Source organism: Aotus nancymaae, unplaced genomic scaffold (genome assembly GCF_030222135.1).
Source record: "Aotus nancymaae isolate 86718 unplaced genomic scaffold, 86718_ANA_hifiasm-v0.15.2.pri h1tg000016l, whole genome shotgun sequence".
Classification (NCBI taxonomy): Eukaryota; Metazoa; Chordata; class Mammalia; order Primates; family Aotidae; genus Aotus; species Aotus nancymaae.
In genome coordinates, this window is record NW_026988428.1 from 20,504,189 (window position 1) to 20,522,603 (window position 18,415).

At 33.1% G+C, this 18,415-nt stretch overlaps 1 protein-coding gene across 1 annotated transcript in view; it reads right to left on the minus strand.

Moving 5' to 3' along the window:
- The window catches only part of PTPRQ (protein tyrosine phosphatase receptor type Q), a 214,004-nt gene that overhangs the window by 8,754 nt on the left and 186,835 nt on the right, over positions 1 to 18,415 (minus strand). The window contains exons 39-42 of the mRNA XM_064376936.1: positions 13,847 to 13,923; positions 2,587 to 2,721; positions 2,263 to 2,388; positions 1,266 to 1,414 (exon numbers count right to left, since the gene is read on the minus strand). Coding sequence (XP_064233006.1) covers positions 1,266 to 1,414; positions 2,263 to 2,388; positions 2,587 to 2,721; positions 13,847 to 13,923 — 487 coding nt within the window. The remainder of the gene's footprint in view (positions 1 to 1,265; positions 1,415 to 2,262; positions 2,389 to 2,586; positions 2,722 to 13,846; positions 13,924 to 18,415) is intronic.

Below are 18,415 nucleotides of genomic sequence, written 5' to 3' on the forward strand. Positions count from 1 at the left end.
GTCTGAATGGCTGTCAAGTTGAATTGGAAGTCCAATGTAGAAGTCTAAAGTCAAGGTGAAAAGTTGAAGTTAGAGATAAATATGTAGTAGATGGTTTTCAAATGATATTAAAATATAATAAATAATATGAACATACTTTCTTCTTATCTGTTATCTAGTTAAATCACAAAGGAGGAGACACTACTCTTTTTGAGGCTAAAAAGGAGAAAGTACTTTTCTTTTAGTGCCCATGGCAGTATATTTGCATGATTCAGAGAAACTGAAGGCAGCTACTGTCTGCCAAAGGTTTTAATCATCAAGATGCCAGCATAAAATCAACCACTGACTATAGAAGCAAATTGTTATACTATTTTTGGTATATACTATTATATTAAGCTTTTTACCTGTAAGGAGGGGTTTTAAATTGAGAAGGTAAAAATGAGGCTTTTACCTTTTGTTCTACATGTTTTATAAATATAAGCGTTGTTCACATATTTTATAATGAGCAAGCATTTATGCATTAGTCTTATAATTTTAAAAATCCAGAGAATTTATGGAAAATGCATAATAATTTAAATTACATATTGGGTTTTTTAAAATAAAAGTTTAAAAATTGAATGAATTTATCTTTTCTAATATACAGTATTTAACAACATAATTATAGTATACTGTAACAAACCTGCATATTCTTCACATTTGCCCCAGAACTTAAAGTATAATAGAATTTTTAAAAATTAAAAGATATTGTTACTTTAAAAAAATCTTTTTATTGTGGTAAAAGATGAATAACAGAGAATTTATCATTTTGACTATTTTACATGTACAATTCAGTGGCATTAAGTATATTCTCAATGTTGTGCAAACATCAACACTATATATTTCCAGAACTTTTCATCATTCCAAATAGAAGGTCTGTACCCATTACATAATAATTTTTCATCTCCCTCCTCACTAGTAACCTCAAGTCTATTTTCTGTCTCTATAAATTTACCTATTCTGAGTATCTCATTTAAGTAGAATTCATACTACATTTTCCTCTAATCTCCAAACTCCAATTGTGAAAGAGACTCAAGTCAAGACTGATTTAGATCTATCATGTCAGAAAACATAAATTATCCCAATGTGTCTAGAAATGCTAAATGCGGAATCTCTGAAGATGGCAAGCTGGAAGAAATTTACATGAAGATTTTATTTAAAAAAATGGAATTATAATAATAGAAAGACCAATGTGTTCAAAGACCAGTTCTGGCATTTAATAGATGTTTCTAAAAATATCGCTTTCTTACCTGCAGTGAACAATCATAGGTGTGGTGTCATGTGCTCTGCTTGCTCGAACCAACTTCACAAAGTGAATTAGAGGGGCACTGTTCTCAGGAACCCCATGCTCTGGCCAGGCAGTAAAGTTACACTGTCGAACAGTCATGTAATCCCCATGCTAGACAAAGGGACAGATTAATGAATGACAAAATTATTTAAGTCCCACAATGAAGGTCGAAGGCAATTGTCTCAGTTTTTGAAGGTGATCTTTTAAAAATGACTGTTTACCAAACCAAATGTTTTCATTATTTCCTGTAAGAGAGATTTTTATTGTTACAATAAAGAGAATTGCCTTTCAGTATGAATGAAAAGAATTAGAAAGCTTGTAAATAAATGTTAATATAGAATATTAATATTCATATATAGTATAATTTTGTAGCACTCAGTATAATAGGTTTTAAAACAATTTTGATCCAAAACTTAAATGAACACATTCACAAATTATTCCATACATACAGGTATTGAGAATCTGTTATGTGAAAAGTATAAAGATTCTTATATCATCTTCTGTGTATAGGTATTTATGTAAACTGATAAAGTGAGATTCCATACGACCTTTTCTATATTGGATCTGGATTAAATAGAAAATCAAATTATTAGGACTAAGAGATGAGTGATTTGGGAAATTGCTATCTCAAGTCAAATATTACAGTTTCTTCATGAAACAAAATAAAGCCAGTGATCTCGTCATTTTCTCTCCTTTTTCTGCTCTTGTCAGCCTAAGAATGTGATGCTAATTGGTTAATACAGACTTTAACTAGAGTGATCTGGAACAAATACAGTGACATTGATACTAAAGTTTGATATCAATTCAAAATTCTGCTTAGAAAACAATACAAAAGCATTGTTAACTATATAGGTATCCTTGAAAGGGATAGTTCTAGAAATTAGTTTTATTTTAGGCATTTAAATCGTTCATATTTTATACCATGTTCCCTTGTCCCCCCCGCTTTTAAAAATTTTTACCCTTTCAATTTTCAGATCCCTGATAGTCCAATTTATTTGAACATCCTCCATTAGCTTTGTAATCACTATATCTCCAAAGACGGTAACTGGCTTGTTGTCCTCTGGCCAATACTGATGGCATCTGATCTGCATTCAGAGAAAATCATCAGTCATAACAGTCATTGTTATATTGATATGTATGTATATCACAGTTATTGTGACTAAGTTAAAATTGCTTTGTAGATGTCCAGATTATTGATGAATCACAGTATTAGATGAAATATTCACACATATGTTAACACAATTGTAAAATAACATTGGTGAAAACATTTTCAAATAACTTACCCGTCCTTTTTCAAAACACTGTGTTAGCATTACTAATGTTTTTGCTCTGGTTTCCCACACCATTCTCCAAAAATCTCCAACTGTTCCTGGTAGTGGACCTTGAGTAGCAATAAATTCATTTGGACATAAATAGCCCTAGAAAGATATAATTACATACACTGCATCACTACGTATGTAGATATAATGTTTTAGTTTTCAATCAATGCATGAAACATATGCTGGTTTTAAAATTACCTAATATTTAGAATACCTTAATTACTAGATAACCTTACTCAAAATTTCCAGCATCTAACTTCATCTTCACAATCTGATATACTGTACAACAAATGGTTCTAAAATTTTATGTCAAACTTTTGAATAAAACATTAAGGACTACATAACAATAATTACAATAATAACAGAACTTAATAAGGTCTTGAGTCTGAGTCTTTGTAGCAGAAAGTTTGCTAAGCATCTTATATTAAATTTCTTACAAAAGCACTGTGAATTAGTACCAATATTATACTCATTTTATAGATGAAGATCTGTCTCAAATCTATTATGACATCCTTGTGAATATTTATCAAATTGCTCTGAAACTTGGTCTATTTACCTGGAACATAAAAGCATGACACTTGAGTTTATATAATTGTGAGCAGTATCTGTGGATTTCTTTTAAAGAAAGGTAATGTATAAGTTAAAAAGTAGTAATGGAATGACATCTATTTGAAATAGGAAGATGCTTTAAGGAATAGGGAATAAGAGGTAAATTTTACTTTTTTATATTGAAATCATCTCAGTAGTCAGAGAATAGTAATATACAAAAATAATATATATTTAAATTTTCCAGGGACTGTAAAATCTAATCCAGCAAGTTTACTTTACTTTAAAGAATAATGAGGAGGCCCTTTAGGTGATTTTCCCAAACTACAGTGCAAGCCAGGAACATTTGCTTGTAGAAAATCGTGAGTCTCTTAAATACACTGTGTACTACAGCTTCCTGTCTTTCCAGTCTCAGCCGAAAGACCTAAATATATAGTTAAAGTGTAAGGGATCTTTTCTTATTCAAAATAATATATGTTAAATGTAGAATATTTTGAAAATTTAGAAAAATATATAATAGAAAGTAGAATTCACCTACAATATTGCTATCCAGAGTGAAGGACCATTAACATTTTGGTTGATTTCTTTACAGATTTTTAAAATATGCACATTCTCCACTCAATCAATATTTGTGAGTGACTATTATGTTCCAGGCACTGTTTTAGGAGCTGGGGGTTCATCACTGACTAAAGACAGTAAAATTCCTACCCTCATTTATCTTATAGTTAGGAGAAACAGATATTGTATATTAATGTCTATTAATTAAACAAATTACATAGAATTTATAAAAGTGGTAAGGGCTATGAGAGAAAGTTTTCAGAAAATAGGCTGTTCACAAATAGGCTATTCAGAAAAAAATAAATACTTCATGAGAACATGCAGTATTTATTTTTCTCTTCCTGGCTTATTTCACTTATAATAATGTTCTCCAAGTTCATCTCCAAGTTTCACATATCACTGGTGATATGTGAAGAAAGTGTTGAAGAAGGAAGGAAGTGAGGTCTGCAGGATTTGGGGGAAAAGAATTGTGGGTAGAAGGAAAGTCAAGTCCGACCACCTTAAAGGAGAGGGATGTCAGGAATGTTGTAAGAACAGCAGGTGGCTGGAGTAGAGTAAATGAGGGGGAAGAATAACAGAAAATGGCCAGAAAGAGCAGGCAAGATAAGTAGTGCTTTAGGTCCTAATAGGTAATTATAAGACTTTGGTTTTACTCTGAATTATACAGAAATTCACTGGAAGGTTTTGAACATAGTATATGGTTTAACAGTTTCACATGGTTTCCATAGACCAACCTATGGGAGTTTAAAAGGTGAAAGGAGGGAGGTTAGAGGGTTATTGTAACAATTCAGCCAAGAAATATTGGTAGCATGGGTGGTATCAATGGAGATGGTAAGAAGTGACAAGACCTGGATACATTTTGAAGGCAAAACCAGCAGAATTTACTAAGAGATTAGATATGAGGTATGAGAGAAATAGAGAAATCAATAATGACTTCAAAGGAAGACAGGAAGACTCCAGGATGAGCAGTCTTTAATCATTTTTTCTTATTATTTTTGACACATAATAATTGTACATTTTAAAAAAATAATTGTACATTTTAATGGAATACAGTGTGACTATTTTGATACATGTATACAATGTGTAATACTTAGGCCAGGGTAACGAGCATATCCATCTCCTCAAACATTTATCATTTCTTTGTATTGGGAACACCTGAAATCTGCTCTTCTAGCTATTTGAAAATATGAAATAAATTGTGGTTAATTATAGCCGGACTGGAGAGCTATAGACACTCAAATTTATTTCTCCTATCTAGCTGTAATTTTGCATTCATTTACCCAACCTCTTACTCTCTCCTCTTCCCTTTCCCAACTTTTAATCACTACTCTTTTTACTCTCTACTTCTATGAGATCAACTTTTTCAGTGTGCAGTATTTATTTTTCTGTTCCTGGCTTATTTCAATTATTATAATATTCTCAAAGCTCATCCATGTTGCCACAAATGACAGGATTTCATTCTTTTTCACAGCCAAATAGTATTCCATTGTGTATATATAGCATATTTTCTTTATTCATTCATCTGTTGATGAATACTTAAGTTGATTTTATATCTTGGCTATTGTGAATAGTGTGGCAGCACTTATTGCATAAGCATAGACATCTCTTTGACATACTGATTTTCTTTCCTTTGGATATATACCAGGTAGTGGGATTGCTGCATCATAATGATGGTTCTATTTTAGTTTTCTGAGGAAAATTAAATAGTGTATAATAATTCAACTTTCTCTATATTCTCACTGGCATTTGTTATTTTTTGTCTTGTTGATAATAACCATTCTAAATGGGGGAAGATGATATTTCATTGGGGTTTTGATTTGTATTTCCTTGATGACTAGTGATGTCAAACATTCTTTCATAGGCCTGTTGGCCATTTGTATGTTTTCTTTTGAGAGATATTCATTCAGTTCATTTGCCCATTTCTAAATTAGATTTTTTTTTCTGCTATTGAGTTCCTGCTATATTTTGGATATTAATCCCTTGTTGGATAAATAGTTTGCAAATATTTTTTCCATTTTGCAGGTTGTCTCTTCATTCTGTTGACTGTTTCCTTTGCTGCGCATATGATTTTTAGTTTGATATAATCCCATTTGTCTATTTTTGCTTTTATTGGCTGTGCTTTTGAGCTTTTAGTATGAACAGATTTGTAGAGAAAATAAAAAACTTACATTGGACATTTCACATTTGAATATCACTATTAGATATTTAAATAGGAATGCCACGAATGCAATTAGATATATGGCTTTAGAATGCAGAAAGAAGTTCAAACTAGAGACATAAATTTGAAAGTAATCAGCTCATATCTCTTGCTTACAGTCATGAAAATTGGATGACATCATTTTGTTGGTTAATATTGAGCATTAATTTGATTGAAGGATGCAAAGTTTTGTTTCTGGGTATGTCTGTGAGGGTATTGACAAAGGAGATTAACATTTGAGTCAGTGGATTCTGGGTATGTCTGTGAGGGTATTGACAAAGGAGATTAACATTTGAGTCAGTGGACTGGGAGAGGCAGACCCACCTTCAATCTGGGTGGGCACCATCTAACCAGCTGCCAGAGTTGCTGGAATAAAGCAGGCAGAAGAAAGTGGAAAGGGCAGATTTGCAGAGTCATCTGGCCTTCATCTTTCTCCCATGCTGGATGCTTCCTGCCCTCGAACGTCAGATTCCACGTATGTCAGCTTTTGGACTCTTGGACTTACACCAGTAATTTGCTAGGAGCCTTTGGCTGAAGGCTGCACTGTCAGCTTCCCTAATTTTGAGATTTCAGGACTTGGACTGGCTTCCTTGCTCCTCAGCTTGCAGATGGCCTATTTTGGGACTTCACTTTGTGAACGTGTGAGTCAACACTCCTTAATAAACTCTCCTTCATATATACATCTAACCTATTAGGTCTGTCCCTCTAGAGAACACTGACTCTTACAATCACCAAGAACATGAGTTTGGAAGGAGATGGTAAATTCAAGTATAGAGTTCTAAATTATTTCAATGTCTGGAGATCTAAAAGATGAGATATAACTGATGAGATTAAGATGAAAGAGTTAGATCTGCTGAAAGGTCAAATAAATTATGGACTGAGACTTGAGGCTAGTTTTCTGAGTAGTTAATTGATGGCCTTGAAAATAGCTGGTTTGGTTTTGTGTTTGCTTAGTATCCAAGTCTTATTTGAGGGTGCTGAAGAGATAAGAGAAGGGAATTGAAGACAGTAAGTGTTGACAATTCTTCAAGGGGCTCTGATGTAAATAAGACACAGAACAATAGAGAAGTAGAGAGGGAGCTGCAAAATCAATGTTTATGATGTAAGAAATTACAATAGGTTTGTTTGGCTGCTAAAAGAGAAAAATTGATAATGCAGAAAGAATTCCTCAACCCATGTTCTTCAGAGGCAAAGGGAGAGGTCATGTAGTGTCCAACTGGTAGGGTTGGCTGTTATCAGGGGCTAGGACAGTTCATAGGCAGCCACATGAGAAAGACTGAGAATGAGGACACAGATGCAGATAGGTAGGGGACCTTGTGGATGTTCTGTTTTAATTGCTGCCATTTTATCAGTGAAATAATAAACAAGGCCATCAGATGTAGGTGAAAATGAGGAATACAGTGTTAGAGGCCAGAGGAGAAAGAATAAATAAAATAGTAGTCCAGAAGAAAGGGAGATTTGAATAGATTAGGAGGCTGTGTTTTTGAGGTTAGTGGCCGTCAGTTTAAAGTGAGATATTTTGGTGTGGTCATGAATTTTTCTCCAAGACACATTTAATAACACAGAGAAGAATCCATGGAGGGTATTAACTTAGTCAAGTTTGGGGATTTGTCAAAAGACTGAGACTATAAAAGATAAATTTGAGAGTTGAGAATATATACAATAGAGGAAAGAAAACAAATAAGCATGCAATTCAAACTGAGCGAAAAAAAATGTAGTCTCGATTGGGTCAGGAAAAATGGAAAATTTGATTTAATCAAAGGGCTGTAGGTCAGAGCAGTGTTGAAGAATTATCAAAGTCTAGTGATCTGGAAAGAAAGATTTGGACAGATAGTAAGATATCTGCAATTAATTTCATAGAGCGGCTACAATTCTTGATGGTGAAAAGGTCTAGGTTGTGAACATGGGAGAAAGTGATGAGGTCAAGTGGAGGACAAGTCACTGCAAGAGAAGAGGTCCAGAAAGTGATGGGCAGGGCTTTGGGTCAATATTTTACATGAATTTTGACATCATCAACAATTTGACAGAAGTGGTGAGGAGAGAGGAGCAGTGATCCTGAAGTGAAATCTTTAAGAAATGAGACAAAGTGACCTAGGGGATGGTAGTTAACTTCCAAAAAGAGCAATAGTGTGTCCTATGCTTGGCGACATGAATTCAAGCTGGCAATTTTAGGGCAGAGGGATAGAGAATGATGTGGAAGTGGCACTGAGGACTGAGGCAACTTAGCCCTTCTCTATGCTGAGTACATATGGAAGGGAATACAGACCCATTGGTGAGCAAGGCCAGAAAGGCTGTACTTGTAAGGAGGGAGAAGGTTCCACACAGGGTAATATAGACTATATATCACATATTACATACTAAATACTGCACCATATAATATTATATATATACACACATATATAAATAATTGGGATTATTCCTATATTACCACTTATTTATGAAAATAAAGTGGTGAAATCTTATTACCACTTATTTACAAAACTAACATTATATGATCTCAGTTTTCCAGGATTTGAAATATTATTTTATATTTGTTTTTAATACATATATCTATGTATCATCTGTTATTTAAATATATCTTCATATGGTCACATTTCCCTCTTGATTCTCATGTAAAGAAGCTAAGACACATTTAAGTTTTCTTCCTGTAAAAGCAAATTTATTTTATAAAATGGTAAAGCACCAGGGTAAAATGTTTGCCCAAAGGTGTTTTGGAGATATTTTCGTTACATCCTATGAAAATGAAGAAAGTATGTCAATTCTGTTTACTATTTCTGCTTCTACCTTTGCATATGTGTGTGCAAACTTTTGACTTTTTCTGAGAGAAAACTTCTTGCCTGAACTTTCGTCCTTTAATTGGAATATAGTGTTTACTGATTTTTTAAAGCTCTATGATAACTGGAACAAAATGTGAGTTTCATTCCACATGTCAACTTTCATTATGACCTTTACCCATGAATGGCACTTTTCATTGTAGTCCTTAAATTAACTCAGAGATTTTCCTCTGGATTATCAGCCAGGAAAATGTAGAATCTACTACCATGAAACATCAACAACAATAAAAATAACATGTATTTATCAAGTGCTTCCAATGTGTAATTCAGTGAATAACTGAAATATGATTTAGTAGCAATGAATAAAGCAGAGTTGGTTATTATTTCCACTTTATCAATGTAGAAACTTCACTCAAGTTTCAGGTCATACAGCTACAAAAATCAGAGAAGGAATTTGAAGTCAGGTCCATTTGAACTCTGAAGCATATGTACTTACCCACCTAAATATAATCCTCTTTTTATGAACTCAACAATTATTAAGTGCCTACTACATCTCAGGTGTTGTAGAACTACATGCTAAAAAAGCAATTTAAATATTGTTTCCAAATCAACATTTTTATACTTTATTCTAATCTTATCCAGCAGTTATTCAATTATATCCAGTTAATTTGTATATGCAGATGGAATTAGTTTTTGAATAGCATATGACATGAAGAAGGTCAGACCAATGAATCCCTTTTTTCTTCCTTTGAGATTTAACTATTCTGAATATTGGATTGCGCAAACCTAAATTATCTGCATAGCTTCTCAATAATTCTAGCATTAAGTTTAGTGAAGATAAGATATTTCATTAAATTTGTATAGAAGAAGGCAGTAAGTATGAATAATGAAAACAATGTAGTCTAGAGACTAGAATGTAGTCTAGAGACTAAAACACTCATTTTGACTTTATTCCTTTCTAATAGTGTACCCTGTAGAGCAGGCTACTTAAATTAGCTAATCTTCAGTTTTCTAATTATAAATTAGAGATAATCATTATTTTATTGCACATCTCAGAGAGTCATTTTGAAGACTGTTTGTAAAATAAGGAATGTGAAATTGCTTTGAAAATTTTGAAGTGCTCAATAAATGTAAAAGCTTTCAAAAAATTCATATTTTTTATATTAAAGTTTATCCATATTATATAGGAGATAATGACATCTTAGTGCCTATTAATGTCCTTGAACAAGTTTTCTTCATTTACTCATATAAGAAAGTAAGTAGGCTTAGCTTTAGGGAAAAAAATGTAAAATGTGCAGTTTATATTTACTCCAGCAAACACCCTCAATTGCTTTATTATGCTAAATAAAATGTGTTGGGCATTGATGGTGATATATTTGCATATGCCTATATGTATATATTTGTGTGTATGTGTACATATGTGTGTGTACATATACACATATGTATATGTTTACGTACAAACGTATACATATAGGCATAAACAAATATATCACCATATTCCATATTGTTTGATAATGATTCCAAAATTACAATAATATATTGGATCCTATTGCTAAAAAAGTGAATAGTGGGAGAATTTATATATATATGCATATACATATCTATACACACAAGTATAAAATGTATATATGTTTAAATATTTATAAATAATTTATAAATATACAGGATTATATTTAGGTGGGTAAATACATATGCTTCAGAGTTCAAATGCACCTGAGTTCAAATTCCTTCTCTGATTTTTGTAGCTGTATGATCTGAAACTTGAGTGAAATTTCTACATCGATAAAGTAGAAATAATCAACCCTACTTTATTTATTGCTACTAAATCATATTTTAATTATTCACTGAATTACACATTGAATATAAACATAAACATATATACATATATACACATAAAAATATAACTTTTACACATATACAAATATATTTATATATAGATACACACATATGTGTGTGTATATATATATATTTTCATCTTACATGATTACAATGCCATTGAAAGCAGAGGTACTTCATCTTAATATCTCCCAAACTGTCTAGCAAATCCTTATAAATAATGCATATAAATATGCATGTGTGTTTGTGTTTTTATATGTATATGTTTTAGGGTTCCTCAATGCATACTGAACGACTGATAGTAAGATCATGAAGACAGAATCTCCATCCTTACATGGTACTTAGATAAGAGGAAATACACATGTTCACCCTCATATAGTGCCCAGTACGTTATGCTCTTCCTCACACAGAGAAGGCAATTAATAAATGAGATCACTACAAGTTAGAATATGACAAGGGCTATGCTAAATATACAAACTGTGGAGAGCTCAAAGAGGAGAGGACAATTCATATTAATTGTTTTTGATTTATAAAATGTATCTCCTAGATATTTTTATTTCACTTTTTCAGGGACACAATATTCTTTAGTATTATAATGCTCTATCAACGTGGGAACAAATCTAATGTTTCTGATGTTAGTGCAACCATTTGCATGATAGTCTTTAATCTCCAGTTGTGTTAAAAGCTGTCATCAAGTTATAGTAGTTGCAGGCATCTCAAGTTGACAGTAGAGATAATTTGGGGGCGTCAGAGTCTTCCTCTTATACCTAAAATCATAGTATTTTCAATTTTGACTCTCTTGAAAACATTTCTAAACTCATTTGTACAGTTGGTGGCAGATTATGGGGCTGCAATATCACTTCTTCCTACCTCTTTCACAGTCTATCCTTCATCAAAAATCTTCCAGCCTTCCCAAGTCCTAACTCTGGGAGCACCATTCCTGAGAATGGCCAAGGGCAGAGGAAAACACACATTGGCATGTTAACCTAGTTACAAACCCTGGGCTGGAATATCCCAGTCTTAACATACGTCCCTCAGACTATCTGCTGGTGCTCCTCTGTCTCTTCCCCAGATTTCAGTTTTTCATGTTTCTATCTGAACACTAGTTATTTTGTTTCTTTCCTACCACCTTCTATAGCTCTCTTCCCTTTGCTATAGCTTCCAAAGAAATTGAAACCGAGAATCCATTCATAGATGGCCTCTGTCTTTTGCTCCTCATACAAGTGTTTATGAACTTTTAGTTGGAGGTGCTGTAGAACAAAACTTGGGAGTAGGGGAAATTGAGATATCAGACATTCTTTATGAAGTGAAGATCGTGTGAATATGTAGGTGGAAAGTAAGGGCCATTACAGTACCATTGCTATATCTATTCTCATTTGTTCCTGGCATGCCAAGCAAAGGAGATTTCTCTGAGTGCTACAGTACACTGCCAGCCCCAATATGGAAATCTGCCTTCTTGTAAAGTACTTTCCATCTGAGCCTGCTTGCCATGCAGCTCAGCAATGATTATGCATATCATTACATTGGGTCATAGGGACTTTGTTGTAAGATTTGTTATATTACAACATCACTTGATTACAGCAGAATATGTATCTTCAGGCTTCCTAGTTTATTGCTCATATCGCATTGTCATTTGCTCATAGCTGTCTGCTGACAACCTATAATATTTAAAGGGGACACTAGGGGGTTGTGAAAATTACTTTGCTTATATAATCTATGTGGTTCAGCTATACCTACTAAAATTGTCTGGTTTCCTTCTTAATTATAGTCATATCCTATACTGTCATTCCTGATGGAACATTAGACAATATGAGCTGTTGATTTGTATCTACTTATTGGTAAATAAAAAATGATACAAATCAATAGGTCACTGATATAACCAGTTGTCCTTGTTCTACTTGATGGCATTTGATTATTAGAGTGGTGATTAAATTTAAATATCTAAATGCACATATGCATCGTTTTGTAAATCCGAGTAAAACTTCAACATGCTGTAGAGTTTAGATTACAATGGAAATTAGTAAGCATAAGACTTCACCAAAATGTTTACAGAAGAATTACATTTTTAAGGTAATCAATCATTTGATAAATGAATAAAATGTTACAATAATAGTAAACTCATAAGATATACATATAACTCTTTAAATAAATATTTAAAGTTCTATCATAAAAATAGAATGAAATTTAAAGACTACCTTAGCTTCTCCAAACTTTCCTTTACTTCTCTGGTTGAAAAGTCTTAAATTCTCCCATTATTCACTCCTTTGACAATAGGATCCAATATATGATTGTAATTTTAGATTAATTATCAACCAATATAGAATTTAGAATGAATTCTTTTTTTTCATCCTTGACAAAGGCTTGGAGGCACTGGGACACACCACAGGTATGTTTGATGTTGGGGAAAGGGTGAAACATCATATAACAAGAGCCTTAATAGAACTGAAGGAAATAGCAGGTATGGGTGAGAAGACCCATGAATAAGAAAAAGCCTCTGGAGAGTGTGGGCAAAAGAGAGAATCTTCATCTATTTGTAGATTCACTGTAATGAAGATGGTTAAGCTTGCTATGCATTAGAATGACGTCAGTGGGTAAGAAGATAAAGGGACATAACTTGGTTTAAAAAAAACACAGAAACAACAACTGTAAAACAGAGTTGTTCAGAGATAGAATCATTGTTCAGATTCTTAGGAAATGAACAATGATTTCCTATATTGTTCACAACTTAGGAAAAAGTGAATGAATCAATGCTAGAAGAGGCTAACAGGAATACAGTTCCAAGGTGAATGGTCATATTAAGGGCACTTCCTTCTTTAAGATTCCATGAATGTGCAAACCAAGTGGAGGTCTTGGGTGCATACAAAATTTCAATGTAACTATGATCTTGACAGTGTTATCACCCCCTTGAAGGACTGCGAATCTAGAAGGGAAGAGCTGCATAATCGATTTTTATATTATATGGACATAACTGTCCATTTATCATTTTTAATTCACAGAGATTGGTAGAATTCATTGTGGATGGAGAATACATTAACAAAATATATGAATTAGTAGAAAGATACAGGGATATGTAGCCTGAAGTTGAATACCTGCCGCAAACTGGTGAAATAATTGTTGATAAGTTAGTATCTCTATTAGGCATATCCATATCCCCATCTGTAAAATGAGGGTAAAATATGAGGTTGTAAATAGCTAGCATATTAAGGCCCATAGGAGTTGTGATGAATTTGTTGTTTTAAGTAATTGAAAAGGTAACACAGTTTCAGTAGTTATGTTTTATACAATTATAAAATATATAAAAATATTAACTTACAGAAATATAGCTGGCATTAATATAATCCGAACCTGGAACACCAGCATCAGTTATCAGCTTTACTCTGTTATTATTATCTAGAAGAAAATATAAGGAATCAATGCTAATTGGCTTTTTACATTGTTACTAATTTTTTTTTTTTACTTTAAATGTAATACAAAGGAGTTCATAATATAACATGCCAACTTCACAGATGGTAGTAAATTTAAAAAGTTATCTCTTCTCCCACATTTCTACTACCCAGAGACAATGACCATTAATATGTCCTTGTATATATTTCCAGAATTTTCTAAACATATTCTTTGCATTCTAATTTTCTTTAGCTACAAATGGAGTGATATACAATCTGTTCTTCAAATAGTTATTTTTATTTACATATATCTTTCCATATCAGCATAAACAAAGATATGTAGCTCATTATTTTAAAAAAACTATACAGTATTTCACTGTTTGAATATACAATAGCATACTTATTTAACCCTTTATTATTTAAATGATCCACTTTGTGATTATAAAATGCTGAACAGACATAATTAAAATTTTGCATATATGTAGGAGTACATTTGTAGACTATATTACTAGTAGTACAATTTTTAAATTATATATATGCATTCCAAATTTTGAAAAATATTTCTAAATTGTTCTCTAACTGAATTAATACTCTGAACCAAAGTGTTTGAAAAATTGTTTTCTCTTACTTTCACTATCACAAGGTATTATTAAACATTTTAATTTATTTATGTTATTTTGACAGATACAAATTAATGTCTCATGATATTTATTTTGATTTCCTTAAATACAAGAGAAACTGAGCTTTTTTGCTTATGTTTATTGACCATTTTAATGGCCTTTCACATTTTCTCATTTTAATTTTTTTAAAAAGTATGCTAAAAACAGAAGGCTTCTTCGTAGAGCCTTCTGTCATTCATATGAATTAAAATGTTCTTTTTAGTTTGTCATTTGTCCTTGACTTTATCTATCAATTTTGCCATATAAAAATTTATATTATTATGCAATCAAATTTCTCATTATTTTTCACTTTGGCTTCTAGATTTTGTACCACTTGTCAAAGTTGTTTATCATACCAAATTATTATTATTTTTACAATCATAGTTTCTTCTGAAAATTTCATGGATTTTTCTGGTTTTAAGTATTTCAAACTTTGGCCCATTGGGACTTTTTTTGTTCTTGTTTTTGAGGAATGAGGTATAGATATATCTTTTATTGTTTATCCATTGTCATTGGAACAACAAATAGTATCAATTTTTTAACATTTCATCTTTTCTCCCTGATTCAAAACACCACTTTATTTTCTAGGTAGTTAGATATATCTCTAGACCATTTATACTTTTCCATTAATTTATCTGCCTATTCTTTCTTTCAGATTTCTAATTATTATTTTTTAGAATATTTTAAGACCTAGTAAAATTAGATACCTTGTACTCATTACTTTTCTTCAAAGAAAAATGTCAGAAATTATTTTTCCTGAGAAAGTACCAAGTTGATATTATAATTGAAATATCCAGTAATGATTTTAACTAAGCATGGAAATGACATGAAATATCCACTACTAATTGTTTTGACAGGTTTTTGTTTGTTTTCAAGGAGGAATAATGGGTAAAAAGGATTGGGTTTGAATTCCAGATGACCTGCCTACCATACATTTAGCCTTGGGTAAATTGCTTAGCTTCTCTGTTCCTTGGTTACCTCAGCTATAAGATGTCATTATAACATAGACTTTGTATAACCCTCTTGAAGAAAATTTACATGAAAGCTTATAATAGGCACTCAATACATGTTCTTGTGTTCTTAAAACTTAAGCACATAATTTGTTAAAATGAATTAGTTGTATTGTTAGTAATTACAATTGCTTGCCCAGTGTGGTTATGGTTAGAAATGGGAATGATTAAACACATTTCTGCAAATGATTTATGTCCTAAAGTTATGGAATTTTGTATGATTTATTTTAATGACATTGTAACTAGTCCTGTAACTAAGGAAGAGAATCATTATGCCTCCATTCACTAGATATACCTCATTATAACTATCTGAGTCAACAACAAGCCAAGCTTTTCTTCCTGGTGTTGGAATATTTCTGAAGGTCATAGTTGTCTGTCAAATGGAGATTTGGAAACTCTTCTGCAAGTATTTTCTCCTAATTCTAGTATCTTAAAAGTGTTATAAGCTTAAAAAACATACTGTGATATTTGGCATTCTACTTTCGCCATTACTCAGGGGAGAGAAACAATACACTTAACTTCGCTGGCTCAAGCTAAAATTCAAATTCTATTAAAATGAATTCAATCTCTAAAGGGAAAATAAATTTTCTTTGGCTTTATGGGTTCTCTGCAAGCACAATAGGAGAATCTACTTAGTTTAAACATCTTATTTGCTTGTTTCTAGTGTGTGATGCGTGTCTGTGTGTGTGTGTGTGTGTGTGTGTGAGAGAGAGAGAGAGAGAGGTGTACTTGCCCATAGAATAGATGTAGCTGTGACTTTACAGCTTGGTTTCTAACCCAGGCTAGAGACTTGGGCTTGTTGTCTCCAGACAGTAGCCTAAATGCCTATGAATTAATCTTATTCACCCAGAAAGTTAGCAGCTCTTAAAAGGAAGTGATCTATTAACCAATAAGATAAGAATTAATATGTTGAGTATTTCCTGTGTTCTAATACTGGACAAAGCGATCTACAGCATTATTTCATCTAATTTTTACAATACTCTTATGGGGTACAGACCATTGAATAATATGTCCAGAGTTACTAATGTAGTTAGTGGGGAAACAGGTTTGTAACCCAGGAAATCTTATTAATTTGAATATGGAAAATTGGGGTAGTCATACTCCTCAGTCCTTTTTATTATTTTAAGATTGTTTAGTTCCATCAACCACTCTTATTCTCTCCTCATCCTATTCGTGATATGTTAAAATTGTCTATCATTTCTTGTAGTCATAAAGAGAACCCAGATAATAATGGACTGACATCTTAATAAATGATTGAAAAGTCACACTGTAAAAAAACTTTCTAATATATCAAATTTTACATATTTCAAATTAGACACTCCTTGGAAATAAGTTAGACGTATTTGAATTACTTTATACATACTGATATATGATACATTAATTCTATACAACGGAAAAAATACTAATTATTCCACAATAACTGTCCTTTAATCAGATTATATTATCTTTTTTTGACAGAATACCACCAAATAAGCATGAAGGAAATAGTTTGGATGAAATTTAGGTGCAGATAAATATAAAAACATGGGAATGGGGTCGGACGCGGTGGCTCAGGCCTGTAATCCCAGCACTTTGGGAGGTCGAGGTGGCGAATCATGAGGTCAGGAGATCGAGACCATCCTGGTCATAGTTAAACCCTGTCTCTACTGAAATACAAAAAATTAGCCAGGTGTGGTGGCGCACGCCTGTAGTCCCAGCAACTCAGAAGGCTGAGGCAGGGGAATCGCTTGAATCTGGGAGACAGAGGTTGCAGTGAGCTGAGATCGTGCCACTGCACTCCAGCCTGGCGACATAGCAAGACTCCGTCTCAAAAAAAAAAAAAGGGAATGTCCATAACTTTTAAACTTACATTGTACCCAATCGAGGTTAACTCTTTAAAAGGAAGAATAAAAGGTTCTAGTCTTCGAAATTTAACCAGCCTGACCAACATGGTGAAACCCCGTCTCTACTAAGAACACAAAATTAGCCAGGCATTGTGGTGTGTGCCTGTAATCCCAGCTACTTGGGAGGCTGAGACTGGAGAATCGCTTGAACTCAGGAGGTGGAGGTTGCAGTGAGCCGAGATTTTGCCATTGCACTCCAGCCTGGGCAACAAAAGCAAAACTCCAAAAAGAAAGAAAGGAAGAAAGGAAAGAAAGGAAGGGAAAGGGAAGAGAGGACAAAGGGGAAGGGGGGGAGGGGAAGAGGAAGGGGAGGGGGAAGGGGAGGGGGAAGGGGAGGAGAGGGGGAGAGGGTAGAGGGGAAGGGGAGAGAGGAGAGAGAGGAAGAGAAGAAAGGAAGGAAGGAAGAGAAAAAGAAGGAAGAAGGAAGGAAGAAAAAGAAAAAGAAAGAAAGAGAAAGAAAAGAAAGAGAAGGAAAGAAAGGAGAGAAAGAAGAAAGATGGAGGGAGGGAGAGAAGGCAGGAAGGAAGGAAGGAAGGAAGGAAGGGAGGGAGGGAGGGACGGAGGGAAGGAGAGAGGGAATTATGAATGTTTATTTCCTAAAACAAAATCTTATTTGTCATCTTGCTCTTAAAATCATTTACTTATGATTTGTTTTATTGCAGAAAGGATTTAGGTGGTTAAAGCTATTTGTATTTTCATCCTATTCTAGTTCTTAGAAATTAACAGATTCTAGTAGATTACTACACCCATATCATGTTTTCTTAAATTTGTTTCCTTCGTGAACTTCGAAAGTTATTCTCTAGTTCCATAATATCAGAATTTGTTCTGTTTCTTCCTATGCATGTCCTTTACAATTTGACACCCCATGATTACATCCTTCTCTAGGTCTATGTCTTTTTGGAAAGAAGAGCTCAAGTTTTAAGAACTATAGCAATTTCCCCAATATA